The sequence below is a fragment of the Trematosphaeria pertusa genome (assembly GCF_010094035.1).
Source record: "Trematosphaeria pertusa strain CBS 122368 unplaced genomic scaffold BU26scaffold_5, whole genome shotgun sequence".
NCBI classification, from domain to species: Eukaryota; Fungi; Ascomycota; class Dothideomycetes; order Pleosporales; family Trematosphaeriaceae; genus Trematosphaeria; species Trematosphaeria pertusa.
The window spans coordinates 2,497,349-2,517,058 of NW_022987216.1; the positions used below are offsets into that span (position 1 = coordinate 2,497,349).

Sequence of the window (19,710 nt, forward strand, 5' to 3'; positions counted from 1 at the left end):
AAGTGGGCTCATAATAGGACAGCGTAGTGCATGGAGTGCCTTGGATTGTTGTAACCTTGTCCTGTGTTGTCGATGTCAGTACTGGACTTGACGGTGCATAACCTGTCCTGGTAGCCCAAATCATACTGCTTTTCGAAGTGACTGGCAGCAAGGAAGTTGATGAGAGAGACTGTGTATTGCTTCTGGACAATTTTATTTCGATGGACATGGGTACCGAATACGACTCATTCAATGGCCCAGACGATCTGGCCGGTGCATCAGAGCTGATTGACATAGACCCAGATTTGTAAGAGGACAGGCGAGACGAATCGAGGTTTGGCTTGTTGTTCGACATGGTGGCAAGCAGTGCTGTAGAGGTTTTATCACCTGACGACATCGTGATGAAGCGGGTTCGTGACAGCGTCGTAGAAGAGTCTGTTCCCAACAGAGTTGTTACGGTGTCGCTTCTTGATAATGCTATGGTAGTGTCGCTTCCTGACAGTGTTGAAGTGATGTCGTCTCCTGGAATTGTTGTGATGTCTTTGCCTGGAAGTGTGATAGTGATGCCGTTGTCTGGCAGAGTTGTAGTGATAACGTCTCCCGGAATTGTCGTGGTGATATCGTTTCCTGGAAGAGTTGTGAAGATGTCGTTTCCTGGCAGAGTTGTGGTGATGTCGTCCCCGGTAGTGGTCACGACACCTTCCGGTATAGAAGTAGATGACGAAAGTTCAGGGGATGTGACAATGAGAACGGAACTGGTCGTTGCAGCAGGCTGTACAGCACATGCCTGCTGTGCTGTGACCTGATCGTTGATGAGCGTGACAGCGCCGTTCAATGCATATAGACCACCAGCGACAGTGACACCTTCATTCAACGAAATTGAGGTTAGGGCGAGAATGTTGCCAGTGAAGACGGTTGACGTGCCAAGTGTGGCTGAAGAGCCGACCTGCCAGAACACGTTGCACGCTTGCGCACCGTTGACGAGCACAACGGACGACGATGTCGCGGTGGTAAGAGTGGATCCGATTTGGAACACAAAGAGTGCATCTGGATTGTTCTGGCCGTCAAGTGTAAGCGGCCCGGTGATGGCTACAGACGAGGAGGAGGTATAAGTCCCAGCAACGAGAATTTGGCCACCAATGTCCTGTCCATTCTGGCCAGTCGAAGCTAGAGAAGCAGCAGCGTTGTAAGCGGTCTGGGCGTCTTGACGAGCTTGATCTGCGACAGCATTGTTGGCATTGACATCACCTGATATCCCAGGTGGAAATCCAGTAATTTCGCTTTCGGTTTTAGGATAGATGCCAAGCTGACCGTCAACAACGGTAGCACCAGTGTTGGTGATAGCTGAGCTTGCGATGACGCCGAATGGGGCTGCGGTACCGAGATTGACTTGCGCCAGAGCTTGTCCACCTAGGCAGTAAATGACAAGGAGAAGCGCCGGAAGGCGAAGATTTGTGGATCGCATGTCAACGCAGTGTGGGAAGTGGTAATGAGTACGTTTCAAACGTTCAGGAACATGCTTGATCTAGGACGAGGAAAGCACTGTGACGGTTCGGACAGGTCAATGATGCAACGGTGGATGAGGCGAATGCCCCAAAGGTCAACGTCCCGAAGCAGTCAAAGAGGGATAGTCGGAGTTTGGGTGATCCGCGGCTGTGCAAAATGGCCGAGTGCTGTACTTAAGAGAGGCAGAACTGAGGGTATTCGATTGACGAACTTCCGACTACTCTAGGCTATAGGAAGAAAGTATTATATGCGAAATACTCGGCTGTTCTTCTAATTTCCGTTTGCAGCTGTCCGCATGCAGTCCAGACTAGTCAATTTATCTCAATCTGGAGCCGCACCGTAGCAGCGGCCTACTAGTAAATACAAAGAAATCAGACGACGCTAGAACAAAGATGCCAACCGCATCTAGATGAGTGAACAAGCTAGAGGGTCTAGGTGATTTCATCCACTCTGGGAACAGTACTCCACGCGGCATTGGCTCGGTTCTCTCTTCCACTCTTACAATTCAGGCCCAACACTTAATTTGCACTGCTGGTTTCAATTCCGCAGGAATGCCGGTATAGAAAGAAACACACAACTCTAAATTAGAGCGCATGTGTCTCCTTGTGTTTGTTACTACTCGGGCATCATAGCCGCGCCAATCTATAGCATTGCAACTACTATACTCTTAGCTGTTACAACCTTGTCGATTACTTTCATGATGCTGCGCTAGATAATCAAATATCTCCTCAACATCGAGCCGGTAAATGTGACGATGGTACGGCTAGGCACTAATCTTTTTCCTATAATGCCGGGCCGTTTTGCGCCAGATCGCTGTTCCGCTTGCCGGTGAGGATCATGCTAATAATGATCGATGAAAATCTTGTTCCAGATGACATTCTCGATAGAAGTTCTAACGTACAGCCCGCGGCACTGCAAGCTGAGCTTCGTATAATTCGCAAATCGACGCGCGACCATAAGCAAGTGGCGGGGGCTCCCTTATGGTTCGGGGGGCCTGACCGCTGAGCATGGCAGAACGATGGAGCTCGAAGAACAGGTAAACGAGCCCCACGCAGGCGGGCAAGCGATATCGGACTCATGGGCGGCATATAAGAGTCGTTGACGGACCGAACAACCGGATCTGAGAAGTTCATGTGCATCGCCGATTGTAATCGACGACACGACCGATGACGGGAAGACCAAAAGCAACATGAAGATCAAATACTGGGTGCGGTCAGACCAGAAACGGCGGGGATCTGCCCATCGTAGATACAGCAGGAATGATCGTGTGGTCCCAGCCTTTGTTCGAAGGGCGACACTAGGCAATGCTAGATAACATGGTTCAAGCTCCAAGTCCAGTGGATCGGGGTGCGGCGCCGGATATTCTAGTCGTCGAGTAGCAGCACCACGTGAAGATGCAGAGTGTGCCTCCTAGCATGGTAGTGATCAGCCTTCCGTCGGGAGTTTCAAGCGGATGAATATCGGCAAGGACCGGGCCGAGTCATGCCGTCAGCCGGCTAAAGCGCAACTTACTCGTGTACACCTGCTTCCTACACGAACACACGCGCGAAACGCCTTTCCCATCCGAGAGCCATCAGGAAACACGGGATATCGAGTGAGCATTCCAGGAAGGGATTCGTATTTACAGACGGTGCGATCTAGTCATGTGAATGCGGGGCTTTCGATTCGAACCGTGGAACGCATCGGGCTGTCAGAGCGCGCGACCACCATGAACGAACATGAATAGCCTCAGAGCGCGTCGTCCATGCCTATCATGACGATTACGTGGGCCTCGGGTCCATTGACAAGTGGAACTGTTGCACCTCTCCAGCATCCCGATGCGCATCAAGGCGACACGGCACGGTATCGTCTATACGAGCTCCACAACGAGCTCTTTTTCAGTCTAATGAGTGGTTCTTCCTTCTCTCATTTGATTCCAACATCTCTCTTTTAATCCATCTCCATTGCCGCCGTCCTCACAGTCTCAGCTGAAACCGCGGGTTCTTCCTTATGCCCTCTCCATACCTATAAAACAGCCACGGCAGTGGACACATCGCCAGACTCAAGAAGCCTAGCAAACTATTTCCCCAGCCCAGTCCCATCGCTTCATACATCGAGCGCCCGAACAGCGGGACGAGGCATCCGATGAGAGAGCGTACTGCCGTCATGGCTGCGGTTGCTGACGCCTCATAAAGCGGATGTGCATCGATGAAGTAGGTCGCCACACACATCTGCACCCCCCAAGTCAGCCGTCTGAATTTTCAACGAGAAGGAGAAGAGCACGTACCATGAGCGTATTGATCCCAATCCCCGCAACCAACGTCCCCAAAATGGGCACAATCCAATGCGTTCTCCCCTCCGCCGCCCACCCATACCAGAACAATCCGACAGGAATAAAAAAGCACGCCGGGATCAGGGGAACAAGCCTCTCCTCGGGCTTCCACCGCCCCGCTGCAGTCGCCTTCCTATATATCATGTCCGCCGCGACACCAGCACCAACGCATCCAATGAGGGAACCGACGCCCATGCCCAGGTACGTCAGGCCGATGACGCCCGTGCCGAAGCCGTATTGTTCTTGGAATACGAGCGGGAATGTGGTGAAGAGGAGATACATGTAGCCGTACACGAGTCCTTGGTAGATGCTCAGGAGCGTGACGATGGGACTCCGGAAGAGCAGTTTGAGGGGGCGGATGATGGCTCGCGCGAAGACATGGCTCGGCTTGCGATCCAAGGACGCGAACGTGGACCGGAGGCTCTTGTTCCCGGTTTGCTTGCGCAATTTGGCGGCTTTCTGCTCTAGCAGTACGACCGGGTACGTTTCTTCTTGGAAGAGTAGTGTCGCGATGGCAGCGATACCAGAAGCGATGCTAAGTACCCAACAAATCCACCGCCATCCCGCATCTTCTCCGAGAAAGCCGCCAGCAATCGGGCCCATGATGGGCCCCAACATTGGGCCTAACGACCACACCGCGATGACCTTCCCTCTACTCCTCGGCCGAATCAAATCACCAAATGTCCCGGCGCCGATGGTGATCGGGCACCCGCCAAAGGTACCCGATAGGAAGCGGAAGACGATAAGAGCAGGTAGCGAGGGCGCCACCGCCGTTGCGATGTTGAACACTGTAAAGAGTGTGTTGCAGACGAGGTAAACGGGAAGTCGACCGTAGAGTTCGGAGAGCGGACCGAGAAACAACGGACCGAAGAAGTAACCCAGGATCCAAACGGACACTGTGAAGCTAGCGAGTACTGGGTTGTTGGATTCGAAGGCGGACATGACTTGTGCGATGGCTGGGGCGAACATGGTGGAGCCTAGAGGGCTTCATGGGGTAAGAAAGTTCCTCCTTCCTAATGATATGGATAGACACGATCTTTGGCTGGAAGCTTGAAAACGGGTAGGAAGGAGGGGGAAATAACTTACGTCAGGAACGTGCTATAACACACCACTACAATATTCTTGAACTTCCGAACATTACTCCAGTTGATAGGTTTCTGGGGATCCTCGTCGCTATCCCAATCCACCACTTCTGGCTCCGTCCCTCGTCCTGTCCCTTCTTTCGGCTGCGACAACATATTGCTCTCAAGGTCCTCCTCTCCTTCAGCCCCAATCGGCTCACCGTTCGTTTCCTTTTCAGCCGACTGATCTAACTTCTCCATGTATGCGGCTCGAATGTACGATCGCTGAGCGCGATAAGGACGGTCAAGCTTCAAAGGCAAGAAAAGCTTCTCTAAACTCAAAGACACGAGTTGGAAAGAAAAACACACAATCTCAGACTCCGCCCTCGTGATGCTCAAGCAGTCTTATAAGCCAAGCGAATAGCGACTCCCATGAGTGGTCGAATCCTATTCGCGATCCCTCCTCGGCAAAATGAATGCGGAAAGGTCGCAAAACCTACACAGTTCCTGATTGGATAAAACGCTGCAAGGCGCCCTGCGCTCTGTCCAAGGTCAAACAATTTCCCACCTAAACTCCTCTCTCAACCTCCATGCTCGACTTTTCTCGGCAGCCATCCGTTTAGGTCCTCTCGGAGCCCTTCGTTCAGCCCTTCGACCGCCCTTCGATGAGAAGGACTAGGGAATTCGGGAGATTTATCGTGTGATCGTCACATTGTCAGGTTTTCTGAGAAGAGATTCATTTGCACAGGTGCGTGCGTGCGCCCTTTCGCCGCCCTTCACTCCTTGCCATGTCGGACAGCATATCGCCTATCCCGACATGAGAAGATAAAATAAAGTAGAACCGCGTCAATGCTCTTGGACAGATTACGACTACACCCGCCGCACGTCATGCTCGACCTATTTGCCACTGAGTGTGCTTTGGCCACAGATAGCCCAAGCTGCCGTATACACAAGCGTACTAGCCGAGAGCTCCAGCGCTCCGAATCCACTAAGCAAGCACGCACTTCCAAAACTGCTTTCTTCACTCGCAACCCTTCCTCTCAGCTAAGTCGCATCTATTCTTCTTGCGACATGCCCGCGTACTCCCAAACATTAATACTGCGCTTCGCAAACTGCTTGTGATACTCGATAACCTTATCTTCAAATGACCCCATAGTAGTTCCGAGGTCCTTCCCAAGTATTGCTTTAAGGTCGCGAAACTTTTCCATCTTGCTACCGAGACTTCCAATCTGGCCGTGCCGCATTGTCTTGTCCATGAGCTTCACAAGATCCATTTGGGGAAGTGTCCTCCCCGTCGCCTTATCGTACCCTTACACATGGTTCAGGAACTTCTCCACTTCCAAAGTTCCAGTCTTGAGATCCTCCGCCTTGCCTATCCAGCCGTCATCGATGATTTCGGTTATTGTCCCAGGTTTCCATTTGAATGTTCCTTTACCAAGCGTAGAACCTGCTCCAGGGACTTTCTCGATAATATTATACAAGGATGTCTTCCTGTCGGACTGTCGGGCAGCCGGTCCTTCAACTTCGGTTCGATAAATTTCGTGTACTGAGCAACAAAGTCGGTGTGAGGCATGATCGGAAGCAAACGCTTTGGACCTTCTCTGGGGTCACTGGAGTCGGCCAGAACACAGTAAGATGCCAGAAGGGAGAAGTAACCAAGAAATTCGTCAGTGATGTCGTTTGCCTTGATTTTGGTGAAAGATACGAAATCATCCTTCGTGAGTATCTTGATCCTGCTCCCATACCGCGCCTCGCCACTAGCAAACGGATTAGGGGTTTCGCTTTTCGTGTCGCCGAGAATCTTGAGAATAGCTTCCAGGGGCATCGCAGTCGTCACTTGTGGGCTAAAGGGATATTCACGAAAGTCATTTGGCGCCTTTTTTGGCTAGTTGACTATCCATGGACCAAGGCTGTCAAAGCCTTTAATTTTAACTTCGGAATCATCGCCCGCGCATGGCTTCCACTTGTCCTGTAGAAGAAGAATCAGCAAGGAAGGCAATATGAGGGGCAACAAGAGGGATGGGTAAGCATACAAAGAATTTGAGAATCTCTTCTCCGATGCCTTTCGTCTTACGGTCTCCAACCTTATTTTTGAGGCCATCGACAATGGCCTCTGGGAAGATTGATGTGCCAATCTCGGCAGTGAGCTCCCAGTTAGTCTTTGGGTCCGCATCGTAGTCAACAGGTATCATTACGGCCCCCTTTACCTCTTCTCGTTCCTCTACCGTTAGTTTCCTCTTGCCTTCGATGACGACCCTCCCCATTTCAAGTTCGACGCCGATTCCGGGTGCTTCGCCTGCACGCCGAGAAAGCCCATTGCCGAACGGTCGTTGCGGTGCGGTCGATGTTGGATCAAGGAAGATTGTGAATGCAAAGAGCACCCAAAGGATAGCGGTGGCCCCCAAGAGTTTCTAGTATCGTATTTCGGAGAGCATCCTTATTGCTGAAGAGTAGGAGTGTATAACAGAAGATTGGATGAATAAATCGATGAAGTAAAGCAATGAAGGTAGTGTTGAAGGCGTAATGGTAAAGTATAGTTATAAGAAGTTCAAGGGGGCAGCCTATTACTCGTAGAGGGTTATATAAGGAGAGCCTTGCGGTGCGGTCAGGACACCGTTGCTTTACTCACGTTGCTTACATCGAACACTTGGTAAGTTGATTTTGGGATGGGCTACGTGGACAAAGGAGTAATTCTGTGAGGATGAAGGACTAATTTCTTGTGTAGGATCGAGGCAAGGTAGAAGGAGTGGTTGTACAACCCTGTTGAGGGAGAAATATCTTACAGTATTCCGGCTATTTATTTGATCGCAGTGACGACATCACAGGTCATGTTGTTAGACAGGGTTGTCATTTCAGAACAAGTTCAAATCTAGATGTAGTGGCACCAACTCGCCAATCAGTCCAGAGGTATGGCACAGGTTTCGTCTCACTCTGTTTGGATTATGTAAGCTACTGAGCCCCGATAGGCTCAGCCTCATGAATTCATGTGAGATCATGTGATAACAGGGCTGAGTTGAACCTTGGCATGGGGCACATCACGCCTAGGTCACACGTCACTATTCCTTCCACTACCACCGCTCCTACCATCATCAACTCCTCTCACGAGCCCTCGCTGTACCTCTGCCCTCTATACTAGCACACTGGCCTTGGAGACTATCGTCAGCTTGTAAACCCGCTCGCTGCTCGCTTACCATCATTTCGAGGGTTCATCGATTTACCACGCAGTCATCATGATGTCGACTTCCCTCTTCTCGGCCCTCCCACCCGAACTTATCTGTCAAGTCTTCGAGTCTGCAGATGACTTCTCCGTTGTGGCCGCTCTTGCACAAACGGCACGTATCTTCTACCACACCTGGCGAGAGAATCCGACCTCTATCTGTCGAGCCGTCGCCCCGCGTGTCTTCTCGAACCTCACCGACGCCGAGCAATTGCTTGACATGCAGGAAGAAGCTGAAGCTGTGAGTCAGTCGCAAGGCGGCCGCGAGCAGAAGTCCATTATCCGAGCCAAGCGTCTCCTGTCCAACGCTCGATGTGTCTCTGCCGCCGGTGACAACTGGGCGAGTTTCTGTCAGATTCACGAATCCTATGAAAGAGGAGAGGATCCGTACATGAGGCCATCCGAATTTGCACGCTTCGAGCATGCTTTCTATTGTGTCTGGACCATTGGGGTCATGGGAAGCACTCCACACCTACAGGGCCAAGCATCGGCGTTTCTCGATGAGTGCAGTCCACGAGAGCTGTGCAGACTCGCCGAACTGGGAGATTGGGCTGAGAATTTTAACGGCAATGATTTCGGGTCTTCGGGTCTTGACTTCGAGGATGAAGTTTGGAAGGCTGGTTGCGATCTAGTCTCAAAACGCTGGGAGGCTTACATGAAACAGAGGCGTACCATATCAATCCCCGATTTCACACCTATAAATTTCTTTGCCTTCTTTGATCATACTCAAAGATATATCAAACATATTCCAGACGAGTAAAAGAAGTGGCTTCGAATCCTTTGTTTACAGAGGTAGATAATACTTTCAACAAGGGTTCCTCCGTCAACTTCTGTGTTCTAGCGGCCACGCAATGGAAAGGAAAGACTTATCATAGATCGTCTACCCCTTCTTAGCAAACGCTTCACTGCTAGAATAGATTTTCAGGCTTTCAGTGGGCTCGCAGTGTTAAAGGAGGGCGGATTGTCCTTGTCTGACGCCAGCTAATTCCTCGCGCATTGATACCATGCCATACATCATCCCCATGAAACTTTCCCAAGCCGGTCCTGTAATTACGTAATAAGAAACAAAAATCCCAGTTCCGATTCTAGCTCCGATTCTATTACGACTACTAGTTCGAGTTCGAGTTCGAGCTCAAGTGTTTCGGCCTGTCGAAAGAGGATACGTAGTAGACAGCATGCAATTATGCAGAGAGCATTACCGACACCCCTGAGCCGCTGAGCGTGACAAGTTTTGTCACATCGCTTGCGGTTTCTCGGTCTTAGTTGTTGTGCCGCCGAGGGTGGTGAAGAGGCAAAGGGCGTTGACGTTGCCTAGCGGTAAAAAGCGAGTGAAAAGCCAGGAGCAGTGTATGAGGTTGAGACAGTTGCCAGCTGAGATTTGGTTGATAGTTTGGGAGGAAGTGGTGCGCGGGGAGTGTGGGCGGGCGATGATTAGACGGTTTGAACGGGAGGGGGGCGAGGCGCGGAAGCTCAGAGCTGTTGGAGAAGGGTCATCCAGAGGGCATGCAAGGGGCCGCGGCACATTTAGACCGTTAAGACATGCGCAATGAGATGCGATGGAAAAAAAAAAACTTCTTCTTCAGAACCGCCATTTCCCCGTCTCTCTAAGCTGCTCTCGAACTCGCTGCCGTTCTTCGATGCGAATAGGCATCCTCAATAGTGCGCAAGACGCGCAGGTGCTCCTTTTTCAACGCTTCAAAATCTCCTTGTAGCTGCTTGTGCCACGGGTATAGAACAAAGACCTGGAATCCTAGCGCGGATGTCGCCACGAGAAAATTTGTAAGCGAGATCCCGCGTGTGATCTTCATCGTTGCGTTCTGTTGCCGAACAACTCCGGGTATGCTAAGATGGTCAGTTAAACTTCATTCCAAGTTAGGAGTTGTTACGACACACGCCGCAAGACTAACCTGGAAGGCCAATTTGAGGGAATAAGTATTATGGCTGATGCTTGGAGAGATGTATACGCGCGCGCGACGTAATGTTGTCGATTAACCAGCTTCTTTCGAAAGGCCGCCGAAGTCCAGCTAGAGGCAGAAAAGGTCGAAAACGAGGAAGATAAGAGGACGTTCGAATGTAAAGCTGAGAAGACGGCGCGAATTTCCTAGTAAAACTGAGTCAATCGTTCTGTGCCGAGAGGTGCCGAGGGTTCACGGAGAGTCCACCTACCCTTCCTCAAATGTTTTCGCTTTTCGAGAAGAATGAATGAAATTTTCACAGAACACCCCAGCAATCAACAGGAGCACCACCGACTAGATAAGTACATCCATTCAAGACTTGCATTATTCTCGAAGTAGTTAGATGGGGAGCCGCAAACCTCGGGGCGGCGGCTGTGATTCGTGTCCGCCTCGCAATCACGGACGCCTTATCAATAATCGCAGAGCCGCGGCGTCCGTCTCATCATGTGCCTCCCGAGTATCGCCTCGGGTTCAAGAGGCTGCTCCGGTCATCGCTGAGGGATTTTTGGTACCACACCGCCCCCATAGCCTAGACGGGCTGTTCCGCTTGACCGCCGCACAGACAGAATTTGTATGGCAAAGAATTAAGCGAGCTTGTCTCCCGATTTTTCCGCGAGGTCTGCCCGAACTATCAATCACTCCGCGAGTTGTGGATGGACTGGCTATTCTTTTGGGAGCGCGAGGTCGATGTACTCAGTAGGACTGCAAGCGGTCCTCTGGAGGTCCCGAGGACCCCGAGCTCGGATGGCTACATGACCTCTTAGCCTGCCTTGCAATTATCGGCTCTCCCTCTGTCGAAGTACGGCCAATCTCGGTCCATAGACTGCTCAGCCCCAAGTTTTCGGCACCGAGTCGGTCGAACCTTATCCACGATACGATCCGCACGCGCCTTCGGGCAGACCTCGCCAATAGTTCGGGGCGACTAACCCGCAACCCCATTGTTTCCTTCCCCAGTTTCTAAATGAAAAGAAAGAAATGAAGCAAAGTACAAGAAGCGCAGCTCTCTTGTCCACATTTCAACGAAACTAACCCTGTGTCTCTTTCGATTTCGTTACATCACGCCTCCTTCGCTTCTACTCCGTGTTCCGCTACCGACGGCAGAGATACGGCGTCAAAAGTCTGCAAACGGCGGACGCATATCCAAATGAATTCCCCCTAACGCCTAGATGCAATGCTATGCCGACCTATGCAAATGCATGTGTTTCTATGCACCCGAGAACCTGCCACCCATGATGAATATTCGGTACGTTTAGTATGAACACATACCCCAGAATGCCGCCGTATCCCACCCGCCACCATACCCCAGTATACACACGAAAGCGATACTACCACTCCTTAGCTCAACAACTCCTTAATATCCTCGATGCGCTGGACGCGCTTCTCCTCATCGGACATCATTCCGAGGGACGTTGCACTAAATGGAAAGTTAGCTCGAGATTTTAGCGGCGAGAGGTAGGAACACTCACATAAACTTTTTCCTCTCCTGAATCCGCAACATCTTCTCCTCGATACTCCCCTCAACCACGAACCGCGTTACTCTAACCTCAGCTTCCTGTCCCATCCGATGCACACGATCAATAGCCTGCGCCTCGACTGCAAAACTCCACCACGGATCCATCATAAAAACCCGCTGCGCACACGTCAAGTTCAGGCCCACTCCGCCAGCTCTCAAACTGAGTAGCAGCACGTAAGGTTTCTTAGAGTCCGCGAACTCTTTGAGCACGGTAGCGCGCTGCTTCTGCGCCATCGTGCCGTCGAAGCGGAGGAAAGGGATGTGATCCCGCTTGAGTGCGGGCTCTATCAGGTCGAGGAAAGAGGTGAATTGGGAGAAAACGACCGACTTCATAGCCGGAAATTCGCGGCGGATGCGCTTGAGGTGGGTGAGGAGGGCTTGGGTCTTAGCGGAGCCAGTGAGGCCGATGCGACGGAGACTGATGCGGGGAGATTGCGTGGATATGGGCGGTGGCGAATCCAGCGAGTCGCTGCGGAGGTTGTCTTCGTCGAGGATGTGCTCGTGGCGGACAACTTCGAAGATGTCGCGGGGACTGATGGGTTCGCGACAGTTGAAGCAGCGAGGGAGTTCACCCTTGTCGCGCTGGTGGTTTATGTAGTTGAGCAGACATTCTTTGCATGCTGAGTGCCAGCAGCCGGTGACGGCTTGGTCGATCATCGGTTCTTCGGAGCATATCGGGCATTCCGCTTCGGCCTCGTCTTGAATCTGCTTTAGCACGTGGGCGCCGAATTTGTTGACGTCCTGGTCGCCCTCGGCAGTAAAGCGTTCGATGAGACTTGCAAGGTCCATGTCATCCGCGAGTCCACTCGTAAGGTCGGATGCCAGCGCAGCATCTTCTTCATCGGCGACGATGTTGGCCTTTCGCGTGAGCACAGGATGGCAGCAAGATTGACGGAGGCGCAAAATTTGTGCGAAGATGGTAGTATAGTTCTTCAAGAGATTCCCCTTCTCGGCGTTCTCCCTTAAGACGCTCTTCGCTCGGAGGTAGATGTGGTCGTAGACATCTCGCTCGTCCTGGGAAAGCTCGATCTTGTCAATCTCAATAGTCCGAGGAGGGAGAGGAACCAGCGCTTCTCCAGTTGGAGTCTTCATGTCCTTCGTTCGGCGAAGCACCAATGGTTCAAGGACCGTCTGTACGACATCCAAGGCTCGTATGAAATCTCCAGACTCAAAAGGAACAGTGATGAAGGTCTTCCAGAAGGAGAAGTTACTCCAGGGCTCGACCTTCAGGAATCGAACCAAGCTGAAGAGATCCTCCAGCCGATTGACAATAGGCGTGCCAGTAAGGGTCCATCGATGCTTCGCGCTCAGTTCGTAGCACGCTTTCGCGGTCTTCGACTGCCTATTCTTGATGTAATGCGCCTCGTCTAGGATGATTCGGAAGTACTCGATAGAGAAGATACCACCGTGAGAGCCTCGGTTGCCATCCTGCTTTGCAACCTGAGTATACTCTGAGAGCACAGTGCCGTAGCTCGTGATGATAAGGTTCGGCGCATTCGAGCCGTTTGCTGCGCAGCAAAGTTTCTGTAGGTTGACGGCCTTCTCAGCACCGTAGTATACCATGACCTTCAGGGTACCTTCTTTGGAAGCCTTTTCCGCCTCACTCTGCCATTGTGCTAACAGCGACATCGGCGCCACCACTAATGTGGTATATGGAGCAGGCTCAACAACCGCACTATTCTTCAACAGTCTCGGGAGGTTTCTCATGGTGGCTGATGATTCATCTTTGAAAACCTCGTTTCGGTGAGTGTGCATCAAGCTCAGCATTTCAATAGTCTTGCCGAGACCCATTTCTGTAGCACGTCAGCATCCCTCGTACTTAGTGAACAAGTAAGCGAAGTGACTTACCGTCAGCAAGAATGCCACCCAAGCAGTTCTGCTCCTGTTTAGGGAATTCAAGCGACAGCTCACCGGAATACGGGTTAACATAAAACATGGGCTGGTCTTCGATAATGGGCACAGGCATACTATCAGCATCCTGTTTTGGCCACTCATATTCCTCCCACAATGGATGCATCGACTCTTCCCTGCCCGTGAGGGCCTCGTCCTTCTCCTTGCCAACCATCCAATGTAAAGCCTGCTTTTGGTATTTGCGAAGATCCATGGCGAATGTTTCTGCAGGCTGCATCGCTGGAGTGTCGAAATCGAACGACTGAGCCTTCTTGTACAGCGAATCCAGTTGGTCCTGTTCGAGCTCCTCGCCTTCTTCTGCTTCATCCGAAGGCGGCGATGACCCGGGCTCGGCAGGTGTCCCATTCCCAGACTTGGGTTTCTGTTCATTCTTCTCGGTGGTCTCCGCGGCTTGCAGTAGGCCTTGCCGCTTGTGCTTCTCAGTAGTTTCGTTCTCCCGTGTCGGCTGCAAATTGATGGCCTCGAAAAGCTTCACCAGAGCAACTTGACGTAGCCGGAGATCGCGCTCGTCGGAGCTTTCCTTCTCCTCAAACAAACTGACCTCACGGTTGTTGTCTGGCTTGGCAAACTTCCGCTTGTCAAACGCGCTGCGAAGGAAATAGCCGCGGAGTTGTAGGTAGACTGTTTCGCCGGTCTTGAGCCTGTCCGGAGCATATACAACCTTCCCTTCGAACGAGCACATCTTCTGGTCGATGAGAGTTGATACCCAGGCCGCGGATTCGTTCTCTAATCGGCCCACCTCGGCTCCTCTATCATTGGTAAACCGCACCACGGCGTCCTGCTTCTTCAGGCTCACAACACGTTTGTTGCCTTTGCCTTGCTTTGGCTGCATCTTGGTGCGCTCGATGCCGACCTTCTCTTCATGCCTCAGCAGTCCCGTACCGTTCTTTGTAGACCATGCGACTACTCCAAACGAGCCAATGTAGCGCCTAGATGGCATCGTCTTGAGGACGGGCGTCATGGGCGTCGATGCGCCGGAATCAGGGGTGGACGCATTGGACATTTCAGAGTCGGTCCGCTTCAGTTTGTTCGCGAGGGGTGTCTGCAAGGGCAACGGACGGGACTGCGGAAAGACGGTGGTTACGGGACGCGGCGCTGTGTTCCACGAGCCATCGAGGTAGAGATTGATTGCTGGAGGAACGTAAGTATAACAAGCCGACTCTTGAAGCCGGGTTTACCTGCCTCGCTGCACGTCGCCGTCGCTCACATCCTTCAGTTTCTGCAGCGTTGAAAGCGGCAGCTCGCCCACAATGGCCTGGAGGGTTCCAACATCAAAGTCGCCAAAATCTCCTCCATGGTGCTGTCCAGCAATATCGGCTATACAAACAGGGCTGGCCGCACTCCCGATCGATGGCTCCGGCGACGCGACTGATGGAGGAGAGTCGTGGCGAATTGACAGGACCTGCGGAGGAGACGACTCTTCGGCGAAGAAACGGCGCTTCTTCAGCGGTCTCTCCTCTGGGTGAGCCGGCTCCATAGTGTTGCTGGAGGGCAGATGTGGGTGACGGGAATTTCTTTGAGCAGGCGCGTCCCGCCCCAAAACACGGTGTCACGGTCGCGCCTGCCCTGCCGAGGATCGACATCATAGCGTCATGCACGAGCCTCCACTAGAATTCACTCTTCCTCTTCACCTGCAGTCTGGAGCGCCTTTAGCTGTACTAATATTTTCCCTTCTTGTCGGAATTGCTGCCCCATTTCCGTCGTCCTCGACCTGCAATGACTTCTCAATTCGTCTCGTAATACCATCGCGACCTCGGTTCGAAAATCTAAATGCGTCCACCACAGCTCGCCGTAACTCCCATAAGGCGCGCACACACTCCTTTCATACTGTACCGCCGGAGGCAATTCCACTCCTCACAATGTCTGAAGAACTCTGCTCGACCCGCCGCCTCGGAAGTCCAGCGCGCAAGGGCATATTGCGCCAACCTCGTCCGGTACCTCGATATTCTCTCCCCAAAAGAACGCAGGACTGACTCTTCAGGACCTATGATGCTCCCTCGCACATCCTCCAGACCTTCATTCCGCTCTCCGCCCGCGATGCTTACCTCGCCATCCGCGCTTTCAACGTCGACGTCGCCCGCGTAGCAGACACCACAAGCACCCCTACCATCGGTATGATGCGCATGCAGTTCTGGCGGGATACAGTGACCAAGGCACTAGCCGGCGCGCCTCCCAAAGAGCCCGTAGCCCTTCTGCTGGCGAAAGCTGCAAAGGATCTACAAGAGCGCTCAGGCGGGAAAGCCAGGCTCAGCAAGAACTGGTTCCATCGCATCATCAGCACTCGGGAACAGTACCTGGGGAACCCTCCGTATCCGACGCTTTCATCGCTAGAGAGCTATGCGGAGAATACGTATTCGACGATGCTGTATTTGACGCTTTCGGCGCTCCCGCAAGCTTCCATAACTACGGATCATATCGCGTCGCATATTGGCAAGGCAATGGGCATCGCTGCTGTTCTGCGAGGCATCCCGCTCGTTGCATTCCCTCCACAGCAGCTGGTGAGCACAAGTGGTAGTGTCACTGGATCCTCAGGCCCCGCCCACGGCGCTGTTCTGTTGCCGCTTGACGTTATGGCTGAAGCAGGTGTCAAGGAGGAAGACGTATTTCGACAAGGCGCCGCGGCGTCCGGGCTGCGTGACGCTGTATTCGTAGTAGCTACGCGAGCAAACGACCATCTCATCACCGCCCGGGAAATGCTCTCCAAGCTGCGCTCCGAAGGAACATTAGGTCACGATTTCGAGCACCAAAATGAAGAGGAGCATCGCTACAGCGCCCAGCAGCTTAACGCGGGAGCCGATGTCCAGCTTGCGGAAGTCGAGAAGGCGTTCGGCGTCTTTATGCCGAGCATTTCCACGCAGTTGTGGCTGGATCGCTTGCAAAAGGCAGACTTCGACATCTTTGATAATTCCTTGCGCACTGCGGACTGGAAACTACCGTGGAAAGCTTATTGGGCGTTTAGCCGACGCGCATTATGAACGCTGTAGTAGCGCCAAGATGTTCAGAGCAGAGCCACAAGGCGCCCTGCAGAGCCCTGCAGCAGGCTCTCACGGTGTGGAATTCTCCGGATAGAACGACGTGCGCAACAGCTACCCTGGAGGCCTTCGCGGGTGCGTACAATAGGACAGCGAATCTATCTTACTTGTACGGCGAGCCCTTAGATCCGGAGAATTCCCTACCGCAAGAGGCACGCAGCCTTCTCATTACATGCATGTTCAACCCGTCCAGCCACCACAAAATACGTTCCGATCTCTTTCGACACGGAAGCTGTACCTAGCTCGGCGATAGTTAAAATCCAACTAAATCCAGATGGTAGCGTCAAATGTTGATCCAGATCGAAACAGGGAGATGACCCCGAGCTCGCTGGATCGCCCGAGGCCGCGCCATTTCTACCGCGAATTCCTCCCCGCTAGTGACTTGCGCTCGGTTCCGGTACCTTCAAGCCACGTCGCACTAGGCAAGCTCTGCTTGGAATGCCAGCACCTTCGAGATTGGTTAACTAAGAATCGACACTCCCTCCCGGAATAGATGAGCTATCGAGTTCAACCACCGCTCACAGACTTGGAACCACCGGGTTGGTTGCGACATCACATCAGCGTACCTGCGCTACTGGGGTCTCTAGAATCAGGCTGCCACTTATGCACTATTATCTGGCACAGTTTCGTTGATCCCCCGTATAACTTCCTTTCGAACAAGTCGACACAAGAACGCGAGACGCGAAAGAGAGAAGAGATACGAGCTTCCGCGATCCAGGGCAAGCAGATTTGGGTCAGGATTGCGAAGAGTTATAAAGGGGGACTAGCTTTGTATGCCTCCATGGAATCGGAGGCAGGCTCCATACAAGGGAAGGATGTTCCAATCAGGTGCCATGAAGCTGCACCTACAACTGCAACTACCGCTCCGAGTGACTCAGCTTACTCTCAATGGCTTAGAAGGCACCCGACAAGGCCAATTTGCACTGCATCGGAATCGTCCCTTGAGATGGTAGCCGAATGGGTCGAGGACTGTTTGATCAATCATCCCAATTGTTCGCGCATTACAACAGCAGGATTGCCCACAAGGCTTCTCGACCTCGGCCCGCTAGCTTGCGACCCTGAGAACGGTTACGTCCGCTTAGTTCTCTACGGTTCAGTTATCCCACATCAGAAACCTGCCGTACGCGGCCCTCAGCTATTCTTGGGGGTGGAGACAATTGTTTCAAACTCACCTCGAGCACCAGATCTGCTCTGGAGACCGGCATCAGCATCGAAAAGCTACCGAAGACCATCCAACATGCCGTCCACGTCGCTCGGTTTTTGAAGATACAATGGATATGGGTTGACTCACTCTGCATCATACAGGACTACCCCAGCGATTGGGCTGTGGAAGATGCTAGGATGTGCAATGTCTACAAGGGATCATATATCTGTATCGCTGCCCTCGATAGCCTAGCAAATAGTGACGGCTTGTTCGCGGAGCGAGATCCACTTGTGTATTTCCCTTGCTTCTTATCGGACGAGGATGCGAACGAGCAGGTTTATGCGACTGACTGGAGAACTGAAGATTCTTTTCACCGGAAGACCTGGCCTCTTCACTGTCGAGGATGGGTCCAGCAAGAGAAGGTGCTATCTGGCAGGACTGTTGGGTTCGGCCAATTCCTATCTTGGGAATGCCGACAAACAAGCCGCGATGAGTTCGGCATAGAGTACCTCTACAAAGCAGCTGAGACGGCATGCGGCTTATTCTTTAATGTGGATAACTGCGAGCACCAACTCGACGAACCAACGATGGAAAAAAAATCTACTGTTCGTGGAGCCGCATCATTCGGCGGTTCTCCAAAAGCACTCTCACAGTCAAGTCGGACAGACTAGCCGCTATTTCTGGATTAGCTACTGCTATCCGGCAGAAGACAGGTTGGAAGTACTTCGCTGGCCTCTGGGAGCCCTTTTTGATAAGAGATCTCATGTGGTTAACACTCGTCGACAAACATTCCGAACCTACCCGGATTGGACCAACATGGTCATGGGCAAGCATAACAGGCGATGTGGAACTGGGGGACCCATTAGAAGAGTTCGCCTCTGCTAGATTGTGAGACGAGCAACAGCCGCTAGACATGACGACGCCGAACAACTCAATGTCACCATTGCCGCTTGTCATTACGTGCGTGGCAATCAAGGTCCACAGCATATCGGATTCTGGGGGTCCTCTTCATTTCCCAGCTATCGAAATAGCCGAGTTCATCGATCCACAATTCTCTCTCTTTTCTCGCGACCATGGCCAGACAATAAGAACACCAACTTTACTCCTCCTCATGGGCCTACGTCGAAATGATTCATATCGTACCATTCTAGCGCTAGCAGTGGCGCCAGCCCATAGTGGGACCTTCAAGAGGGTCGGAATCGCGCGGGCCAGCTCACCTAACGATGGAAAGTGGTTCCTGCATGTTCAAGAAAACGGACCTCGTCAGGATTTCATAATAGTTTAGTCCTTCACCAGCCAACAGCCGGCGCTCGCGAGAATGGCTAATGATCACTGGGACCGTCTTCTCTGGATCGACCCTCTCAGTCGCCGAACGAAGAACAGCACCCTTCATCCCAAAGGATTGAGCCGGCTGGTGAGTGGCTTTAAAAGCTACGACGACGAAGAAATTCAACCCGCCATTTTCGAAATCTTTCCCTCAGCCCGAGTGACTCCAGCGCTTCTCCGCTGGGTGCTGTGCGCTGTCGCCGGCCGTCGCCCACCGAATCACGAAAGAACACGCCCTCTCGTAGGGGTAGACTATGTAGACGAAAGAGCGCCTAGGCAATGGTTAGGTGGAGGCGCTTCTTTTACCCTTCGCACCTGTTTTCTGAATACACTACGAGGGGCTGCCAATTTCAACTTCCGTACACATCTCCGTATTCAGACTAGCAACGTACGCCAACCAACACAGGGCTTATAGAAACAAAATCTTTGCATACTCGTTACCTCCAAGTCCTCCCCCACCCATCCATTGAGCGTATTGAGACCACTCGCTTCTCTCTTCCCGCAAGAAAACGGCCATAGCCCACACCCACCGATCCATCATACCCTCCTTCCCCGCCATATCCATGATTTCTTCCCCTCTGTATCCCAGCTACACCGTCACTATTTGAAACTCCTTACCTTGCCTCCCCGCTCGCCTCCCCGCCCATGCTTGACCAATCTCCATCCGCCCCGCTCTCTGAACACGTTTGTTTGTTTACCTCACATGACACCGCGCCGCAAACTCCCCATACACGCATCCGTGCCTGCACCCGTTC

General features: G+C 52.4%; 8 protein-coding genes across 8 annotated transcripts; 3 read left to right on the top strand and 5 right to left on the bottom strand.

Moving 5' to 3' along the window:
* Positions 1-766: 766 nt before the first annotated feature.
* On the bottom strand, positions 767-1,444 carry BU26DRAFT_423603 (uncharacterized protein; the record flags this gene model as incomplete). Its single annotated transcript, XM_033823519.1, has 1 exon — positions 767-1,444. A coding segment is annotated over one exon (678 nt), but the record flags the coding sequence as incomplete, so codon positions are not given.
* Positions 1,445-3,440: 1,996 nt separating this feature from the next.
* Positions 3,441-5,034, bottom strand: BU26DRAFT_424061 (MFS general substrate transporter; the record flags this gene model as incomplete). The annotated part of the gene is made up of 3 exons (XM_033823545.1): positions 3,441-3,695; positions 3,752-4,781; positions 4,883-5,034. The coding sequence occupies 3 exons, from the start codon at positions 5,032-5,034 to the stop codon at positions 3,441-3,443; spliced, it is 1,437 nt and encodes a 478-aa protein (XP_033686491.1).
* Positions 5,035-5,903: 869 nt separating this feature from the next.
* On the bottom strand, positions 5,904-6,763 carry BU26DRAFT_518139 (uncharacterized protein). The gene has a single exon (XM_033828741.1). It carries the CDS (start codon positions 6,680-6,682, stop codon positions 6,257-6,259), a length of 426 nt encoding a protein of 141 aa, XP_033686492.1. The 5' UTR covers positions 6,683-6,763; the 3' UTR covers positions 5,904-6,256.
* Positions 6,743-7,121, bottom strand: BU26DRAFT_563426 (uncharacterized protein; the record flags this gene model as incomplete). The annotated part of the gene is made up of 2 exons (XM_033833167.1): positions 6,743-6,826; positions 6,891-7,121. The coding sequence occupies 2 exons, from the start codon at positions 7,119-7,121 to the stop codon at positions 6,743-6,745; spliced, it is 315 nt and encodes a 104-aa protein (XP_033686493.1).
* A 755-nt stretch (positions 7,122-7,876) lies between these two features.
* BU26DRAFT_603900 (uncharacterized protein) lies at positions 7,877-8,834 on the top strand (the record flags this gene model as incomplete). Its single annotated transcript, XM_033835473.1, has 1 exon — positions 7,877-8,834. Exon 1 carries the CDS (start codon positions 8,088-8,090, stop codon positions 8,832-8,834), a length of 747 nt encoding a protein of 248 aa, XP_033686494.1. The 5' UTR covers positions 7,877-8,087.
* Positions 8,835-11,182: 2,348 nt separating this feature from the next.
* BU26DRAFT_454772 (uncharacterized protein) lies at positions 11,183-14,930 on the bottom strand (the record flags this gene model as incomplete). Its single annotated transcript, XM_033824872.1, has 3 exons — positions 11,183-13,335; positions 13,391-14,612; positions 14,646-14,930. The coding sequence occupies 3 exons, from the start codon at positions 14,928-14,930 to the stop codon at positions 11,492-11,494; spliced, it is 3,351 nt and encodes a 1,116-aa protein (XP_033686495.1). The 3' UTR covers positions 11,183-11,491.
* A 293-nt stretch (positions 14,931-15,223) lies between these two features.
* Positions 15,224-16,428, top strand: BU26DRAFT_424262 (uncharacterized protein; the record flags this gene model as incomplete). Its single annotated transcript, XM_033823563.1, has 2 exons — positions 15,224-15,387; positions 15,435-16,428. The coding sequence occupies 2 exons, from the start codon at positions 15,224-15,226 to the stop codon at positions 16,426-16,428; spliced, it is 1,158 nt and encodes a 385-aa protein (XP_033686496.1).
* Positions 16,429-17,266: 838 nt separating this feature from the next.
* On the top strand, positions 17,267-17,749 carry BU26DRAFT_503991 (uncharacterized protein; the record flags this gene model as incomplete). The annotated part of the gene is made up of 1 exon (XM_033826733.1): positions 17,267-17,749. One exon carries the CDS (start codon positions 17,267-17,269, stop codon positions 17,747-17,749), a length of 483 nt encoding a protein of 160 aa, XP_033686497.1.
* Between the last annotated feature and the right edge of the window lie 1,961 nt (positions 17,750-19,710).